We start from the raw sequence: 8,720 nt of genomic DNA on the forward strand, positions 1-8,720 counted from the left end.
AATTGTGACCCCATGGACTGTAGCCATCTGTCCATGGGATTCTCCAGGTAAGAATACTGAAGTGGGTTGCCATTTCCTCCTCCAGGGGATCTTCCTGAGTCTCTTATATCTCCTGAACTGGGAGGCAGGTTCTTCACTATTAGCACTACCTGGGAAGCCCGTGTTGCTCTGAACAATTTTATTTACCAAAGTACTGTATTAGGCTTTTGGCAGTGTTTCCAAAACCTAATATTTCTTTTTCGTGTTTTTAATCTTTAATATTTAGTGCAATAGAAGTTGCAAAAATGTGCCATTTTACCTACAAAATGGAGTTTTGTATACCAATAAATTTTAATTTAAAGACAAAAAGGAAATAGCTTTGAGCATTTTATCTTCCACTTGCAAGTTTATGGAATTATGTTAAAATAAATAAAAGGTAGAAGAATTCTTTGTTATTCAAAGGATGTGATTATTTTGACCATCTGATGAATTACTCTTTTAATGGAAGGGATTCAGTCAAGATATATGTGGACTGAAGCTGCATAACCAAAACACACTACCTAGCAATATCACTGATTTATAAACAAATCAATGCTTATCTCTGATTTCTGAATGTAGAATGCTTAGGCTTACTTTTTAAAACTTGCTTAATTGAAGGTTTGGAGATTAAGCCACCACACGTGTGTTCATATGTTCATGTACTCTCAGGGGGCTAAAATTTTGTTTTTTTGTTAGAGTTCTTAGAAAGTATCTACACTTTTCTTTGTAGAAGTAGAAGCTGTAAACAAAAGGTTTTAACCTTTCTGAAAAAAAAATGAGATATAATTGGCATATAATATGATATTATTTTCAGGTATACAACATAATGTTCAACATCTGCATATATTATGAAATGATAACCACAATAAATCTAGTTAGACATCCATTATCATACACAGTTACAATTTTTTTTTTCTTGTGATGGATTTTGACCTTTCACAACTGATTATTTTGGCATTGTCTACAAACTATCTTAAATCACAGGCAAATTCTGATTTCAGTAAGTCTATCTCAAAGGAGTAAGATATACCAAACATCACACTCAATAGGACTCTAGGACATTAGTTAAATATAACCAAGTAATGATGTTTTCACTGTCATCACTTGCTAACTGACACAGTAGTGAACTATTGTAGAGAAAACCAAACCTGTATTATCCAAGTTCGATTTTCTCTTGGTAAAAGTTACCTGTGAATGTTCAGTACTGGCCAAGGCAAATTTTACTTGCAATTTTTTATTACTGTCATCTCTTCTGCCTAATTTCTTTGATGCCACCATATATTTTCATTAATTTTTATTCTGAAATGTACTGAGTTCTTTAAAATACAGAATAATAGTATAAGTGAACTGTAACATTAACTTGAAAGGTACAGCAAAATGCAGTTTTCCCTTAGATTTTAACTTTGCTTACATTTTTACTTTAAATTGATACACTAAAAATACTGCAATTAAGTACATGAAAAAATTACCTTGACATATTTCCCCCTGCTCTGTTAAATGTCATTTTTTATTTGGAAAAACAGTCATTGCTAACTGGTTCTATCATCAATATTATTTATGCATATGTATTTGTAGATGCATACTAATTAGTAGGGTGTGTTATTGGTTAATTTAGATAACCTATTTTAAATGGCATTGCAATAGGGTTCCTGCTATTTGGTGTGGTTTGAAATTACCTCTCTACTTCAGAATAGCAACTTTACACTCAAACCTCTGGCAGGGTGGAGCAGGAATAGAACTATTTTTCTTCTAAATCAGACTATTTACTAAAATTATATAATATAAAGCTAAAAACAAAACTATTATAGGAAATAACCTAGGAAGTTAAATAATCCTCTCTGTTTTTCCTATTTTACACTTGTATAAATTTAAAATAATCCTTAAGATAGTCACATTGTTTAAATAATTAAAGAGGCAATCAGACTAAGGTGGTTCTAAGGCCTGCATGGCCTATGTAAGCAAACCAAAAGGTAACCCAGAGTCAATGCCCTCGAATCTAAGTAAATGAAACTTAAGAACTACCAATCACAAACTGCCAGGAAAGCTAGGCTTTCCCAAATAAGGCAACTGACTAAGCTATCACCAATCAAATAATTTCTTGCTCTGCTTCTCTATAAACCTGTCCCCCAGCTCCTATTGGTGGAACACACTATCTTTGGTTGGGACTGCCTGTTTCTGATTGATGTATGCGCAAATAAACTCTCGAAAAATTTAATGTGCCTCAGTTTATCTTTTAACAATACTGAATGATTAACCAAATGGTATCTTTTAGTGCAATACAATTGAATGTAATATCCCTTTTAGTCAAATGTATATCCTTCTATGATCTCTTTTAATCTCTTTCCATAACCTCTTAATTATCTCAAATCCCTTTAATAAAAGTTTAAAAGACTTTTGTTTTATGGGTTTATTCCTCAACAAAATTGGGTACATAACTTAAAGTTGACCAGGAATATATTCTCCTTTTAACTGATTGACTGAAACTTGATCCACTGATTTGTACCACGAATATCAAAAGGTGGATTACTGCTGTAGATGTGATGGCCTAATTCTTCCAAAGGTGGTTCCGGATCAGTCATAGCAAACTGAGCTGCATCATCAATTTCTTTCCTCACTTCAACATCAATTTCCTTCAATTCTTCAACACTGGCAAGCTTGTTGTTTACCATTTTATCTTTGAGAAGCATAATAGGATCACTCTTACTTCTTACACTCTGAACTTCTTCTCGTGTACGGTAACTGATTCCAGGATCACTCATACTGTGTCCATGATAACGGTATGTCAGCAGCTCCATCAGTATGGGTCCCTTTCCAGATCTACAATAGTCAGCTGCAAACTTGGTTGCCTCCCGAACACATAGAATATCCATTCCATCCACTCTTAGCCCAGGGATAAAACTGCCTCTCTTGTAGTAATCAGTGCTGGCTGCAGCTCTTTCCACAGACGTTCCCATTCCATAGCGGTTATTCTCACAGATGAAAATGCAAGGTAAATTCCACAAAGCCGCCATATTGTGAGCTTCAGATATCTGACCCTGATTAGCAGCGCCATCGCCATACAGAGTGAAACACACCTCGTTGTTCCCCTTGTATTTACAGGCCAGAGAAACACCAGCTCCCAGTGGTCCCTGAGCGCCGACAATGCCATTGCCCCCATAGAAATTCTTGGCATACATATGCATGGACCCTCCTTTTCCTTTAGCACAACCACCTCTTCGTCCTGTCAGCTCTGCAAGAATTGATTGGACAGTAAGTCCCCGCGTATAACTTAAGCCGTGAGCCCGATAGGATGTAATGACGTGATCGGTAGGATTTATCGCAGCCTCAAGACCCACACAACAAGCTTCCTGACCATCACACAAGTGACAGAAACCACGAATAAATTTCTGTTTATACAACTGATCTGCCTTCAGTTCCATTCGACGAACAGTCTGCATCATCTTGTAGTATTTGAGTCCATCCTCCCGGGTGAGCACGGTGGTGACGGGGGGACCCTCTTCCAACCGATAAAGGTCACATTTCTTAATCTCAAGGGTAGCATTGTTTGAATATTTACAGGAGGCAACAAGCACTCTGCTAGCGGGCTTCTGGGTGACGCCAGACAGCACGCGAGAGACAGCAGCAGTTAGCATCTTCTTCATGGAGCGTTTATGAGTCTCCAACTACCAGGACCGCCTGAGACCCCCAGTCTCCAGCCAAGCCCCTTGCTCACTGAACGAACATCAGAGTCACGTGGCGCCGCAATGACCGCTCGCAGGCCACAGAGGCTAAGTCATGCTGCGCGTGGCTGCAGCCTGCAACTGATTTTCAGTGCCTTCCAACTGTAAAATTAAGAATACAGGTTGTTTCTTTCCTGGAAAACTTGGCTGAACTACACCCTGCTTCTAGTTAATGCCATCGCTGCATCATAATCTGAGTCTCTTTTCCCTGCTAAACGCTTAAGTAATGCCTTCTTGAACATGGTATTAAATGGAAGAGAGGAAATATAATCTCTAAGGCACACAAGTGTTCTGATAGGCTAAACCAGCGATCTTCTTACCCATATTTCTTTAAAGTCTTTTAAAAAATATCTAAGTATATATGAATATTGTATCCTATTCCACAATACATCATACTTATTTTATTTTTATTTATTTTTAATTTATTTACTTTAATTGGAGGCTAATTACATTATTGTATTGGTTTTGCCATACATTGACATTAATCTGCCCCGGGTGTACATGTGTTCCCCATCTTGAACCCCCCTCCCACCTCCCTCCCCATTACATCATACTTATTTTAAAGTAAAATAAAGGTGTAAATCATTTGTGGCTTAACTTAAAAAAAACTACTTTTATGGAGTAGGAAATGGCAACCCATTCCAGTATGCTTGCCTGGAAGATTGCATGGACAGAGGAGCCTGGTGGGCTATATAGTCCACGGGTTCACAAAGAGTTGGATGTGACTGAGCACACATATGGGGCCTATTAGGACAAAATGTGTGTGGAAGGAAAGTAATGTTTCTTTAAGAATTCAAATTTCCAAATATTTTAAAAATAAAGTTTCAAATTATAAAAAAAACACTTTTTTAAAATAATTGGTGCACCAGAAGAATATGCACATTTATCCTATGGATTTAACCCCTGTATCATTTGATTGGTGGTGGTGAGGATAGGTGATGGTACACAAACACCTACCTGAGATTAGAAGTTTAAACCCAACAGCCAGCTTTGTCTGTTGTGAGAAAATTGAAATCAAGGTTGAAATGGCCTAAAGGTGGATGGAATGGGTGTTCTGTGTGTTCCAGAGGCAATCAGGGTTGAAGTAGAAACTAACAAGTTTTGATGTGCCACTTTTCTTGCCCTTTATTGTAATCCTGAATCCTGTTCAGTTTTATCCCTATTTCCTGACTAAATTTTTTATAGGGGAAGTAGTCTGTTCCTAAAATGTCTCCAACAGGTTTTTTTAGGAAAAAAAAAAATCAAGATTCAGATGGCTTTGTTTCTTGCTTTTATATCAATCTAAACTGAACCAGTCTTTGGGGAAATCAAGAAGCGTATTCTTATAACATCTCCTTATATAGTAAACATTAGAAAGCATAACTTCTCATAAAGTGACCATTGCCTTCTCCAATATAGTGACCCACTGAACAATATGCAGAGCTTGGGCTGAAGAGCAACAGAGTTTGCTTAAGCAGTTGGTTTAATCATAGGAGAAAAGAAGTGTTACAAAGATCACGTATCATTTTCTTCTTTTGTGCTTTTACTAGGAAAATAATTTTGTACTCCAATAAGCCAACCATACAGAAGGATCCTGTTCTATTTAGACTATTAAAAAATTCACCTTAATGCATGCTTTGTTTCATATCTACCCAGGGATCAAACCCTGGTCTCTTGCATTGCAGGCAGATTGTTTACCAACTGAGCCACCAGGGAAGCCCCTTATGTACCACCTGCTTGCAAATAAATAAAATACAAAAACCCCCATTTGTAAATAAATTCTCACTCAGATCTCTATGACATATTCAAAGGAGCTGTCTTCTCTAATCTAGGTATAAGTATTACTGTGGATACTTTTGGTATTCAGGCAGGAAGAAGAAAATAGCTTGTTAAAAAGTTATCTCTTAAAACTCAATTCTTCTCCTACTTTTCCAACTCAGCCTTCATAAATGGGCTTCATCTTTTCACCTAATTTAAAATTCTGCTTTTAGAATTCATGGTCTTGCTGTGCTGTTTGCTCCTTCTTTGATAGTTAGTCTGTCTCTGCTGTTCTCTTTCATTCCTGCAGGTACTGGAGATCTCCAGGGAGCATTATCTCCATGAGAATGAGAAAAATGACACTGCATGATGGAACAGTAGTGTTAATGGGTCACTGAATGACAGCTGAGCCTTCTCTCAGAGGTATCAACCAGGCTAGCACTGCCAGAAACACAAGAGCTATACAGTAAAGTGTACCAATTTAATCTTGTCACGTGTAGCCTGGGCTGCAAAGATAGAGCTCCCCTTAAAAGCCCAGTGTGATAAGGCTAAACCTGACTCATGCCAGAGGAAAACCTGCAAAGATGCTAATTGCAAAATACCTGTGCTACAGGTTGCCACTGAAGACAGCCCTTTTATTGCAACAGGCTCTGGTTAAAATAACAAAAAAATGTGAAACTTGTAGGGATCTTTTGGACATCAGTTACACTGTACAACCTAAATTCAGCTTAAAGATAGATGAAATCATATTTGCAGAACATGATGTCAAAGTATTTCCATTAAACTTTTTTAAACCTAATGATGATTTTTCTTTAATTTTTATCTTCAGTGTTCCTAAAACCCATCCACATTTTCAAAGTAAAAGTAACATTTCCAGACAGGGTAAAAGTTTAAAACCCCTAAGGAAATCCTGAGCTGTTGAGCCTCTCCTCTTATCTGTCCCTGACTAGACAGGATTTAACACACATGGACAATAGAGTCAAAGAGGCTGTACCTTTCTGTGAATGATGTATTTTTTAATCTTGTAATTGTTTGATACCATGTTTATTACAAACAGAAGTCATCTACATGCTCACCACTGAAATGTTTGCAATTAAAATCCTCATAAATTCAAAGTTTTTAATTAACATGAAATCTCACTTTTAATCTATTTGAAATTAAAGGAAAACAGATGAGCACTTTTATAAGACCAATGGTAGATTTTACATTAATTAATAAAAATCCTAATAAAAGGGGAGTCAATGATTATAGTAGCAGTCACTGTGACAGAATTTCACATTCCATGTGTAACAGTTGTTTCTCTAGGAGCATTTATGAATTTATCTCAAATGTGTCACCTCCATTGCATCAATAGCATATAAAATATTTTTTAATAAGTGACAACAAATATTAAAAAAGAGCAACATATTTGAAGAACATTTAAATTCCTCCAGTAATAATTATACACTTTCACCAAACGTTAAATAAAGAAAGCTGTTAAAGAATGAATATATTCTACATAAATAATATCAGATCTCATTATATGATTAATGGAAATGTATTTTTCATAGCTCTAAGATTTGGCAATTAAAAGTGATGAATAAGAGAAGTTGGTAAAAAAATTAAGTTATATATAACTCAGAGGAGGATTTTTCCCATTGGTCTATTTATCTCCCTTGGAGAAAAGGGAAAATGTCAGTACCATATATTCCTCAAAATAATGATAATCAAGCAAAGTCCCTCATTAATGTTATAATATGTGAGTTTATGTCAGAATAGTTCAGAGCCCTGAGCAGACAATAGTATTTTGTTCTCCTCGCTCTCATCATAATTCTGAAGTATCATTACATAAAAATTCAGGGCAAATTATCATGAAGGAAGACTTGATTGAAAATTAGAGGTAAAATGAAAGTGTTCCTAATTCCCCTCAAATAATGATGGTATAAAGAAATAAAAGACATTATGAGTTAATTTTTAGTAGCAACTAATTGGAGCCACCATCTTCTGCTGGATGAGCAGAGTTATCTGAGTCGTCATGCCCACAATACCCAGCATTTATCCCTGGAGTTTATGACCAAGGTCTAGAAGATCATGATAAAAGGTGTCATTATAAAAAATTGTAAAAGTTTCCAAACATTTTAACAAGCTGAATTTGACCTGGGCTAACTGAGATAAGAAATAATTCATGTGTAATTTGTTGTCAAAATTTACTATGGCCTCGTGTATCAACTAGTAGAGAACTACTGCAGGGGTCAAAAGCTGTAAAGTGATTTCTGTTCAGTACTTGGAGTTGTTTTGTAAAATCATAAACCCCATTCAAAATAAAAATCATAAATTCAATATCTGTTTCTTGACAAATCAAAGCTATCAAGAAGCCCAAGTCAGGTCTGTTTGCGTTTCCTCCAAAAATTATTATTTACACTTTTTAGGAAAAATATTTTTGTTCAGAAGATTTTAATTCTCAGATACTTAAAAAGCCATATTTCATATTTTTATTCTATAAATAAATAAATACATATCTTTAGTAGCTTTAACTTTAATAGCAATATACATTAAATATAAGTAAAAATAAATTTAATATATATTTAATAGTGAAATACTGGCTTCTTTCCTCTGAAAAGTATTTCCTAATTTCTTAACTGTACCATTTCATAATGTTTTCTATATTAATGCCCCCCAACTACACTTCCCTCTAACAACTTTGGTAGACTATTACCTTTTCCTATATCACTATGTGATAACATAATTAACACATTTATTTCCTTTGACTTTGCTTCTTTGAAGATCTGAGCCACTGAATTAAGGTTTAAAGAAACAAAGCATATTGGCAAAACTCCAGGACACTGCTGCCCCCTAGAAGAAAGTTTGAGAAGCACAACTTTCTGACCATTACAGACAAATCTTGAGAAAAAGAGTCTGAGATCTCACACCCCATTTTAACAACCTAGTGTTGGCTGCATCGCTGGTTTTCTGTGCCCTCTTCCTATCTAAGCTTGTGCACAGGGTTACCTATCACATGCTCAACTTAGATCATAATACATTCCATGGCTCTGTCCAGAGATCCCTGTGAATATGTACAGTCATATAAACAAAAGTTTTCTCTGCTCAGTAATATTTTTAAAAATAATGAAGATGAAATTTGAAGCTGTAAAATGCATTAGTTTGAAATTTAAGGAACTACTATAAACATTGCCCAGGTTTATGATAAGCTTGCATATCTTTGCTGGGGATTCAAAGCTTGTTCATTTGATTCTTACAAAGACATCA

General features: G+C 35.6%; 1 protein-coding gene across 2 annotated transcripts; it reads right to left on the minus strand.

Annotated features, from left to right (window-relative positions):
• Positions 1-2,483: 2,483 nt before the first annotated feature.
• Positions 2,484-3,659, minus strand: PDHA2 (pyruvate dehydrogenase E1 subunit alpha 2). Of its 2 annotated transcripts, XM_088836034.1 has the most exons (2): positions 3,131-3,659; positions 2,484-3,037 (listed from the first exon to the last, which is right to left on the minus strand). In XM_088836034.1, the coding sequence occupies exons 1-2, from the start codon at positions 3,657-3,659 to the stop codon at positions 2,484-2,486; spliced, it is 1,083 nt and encodes a 360-aa protein (XP_088692160.1). The 2 variants fall into 2 exon arrangements, with proteins under 2 accessions (XP_088692160.1, XP_055291082.1); XM_055435107.1 differs by having other exon boundaries at positions 2,484-3,659.
• Positions 3,660-8,720: the final 5,061 nt, after the last annotated feature.

The sequence above is a fragment of the Moschus berezovskii genome, chromosome 5 (genome assembly GCF_049115385.1).
Source record: "Moschus berezovskii isolate FMDL1 chromosome 5, NW_MosBer_1.0, whole genome shotgun sequence".
Classification (NCBI taxonomy): Eukaryota; Metazoa; Chordata; class Mammalia; order Artiodactyla; family Moschidae; genus Moschus; species Moschus berezovskii.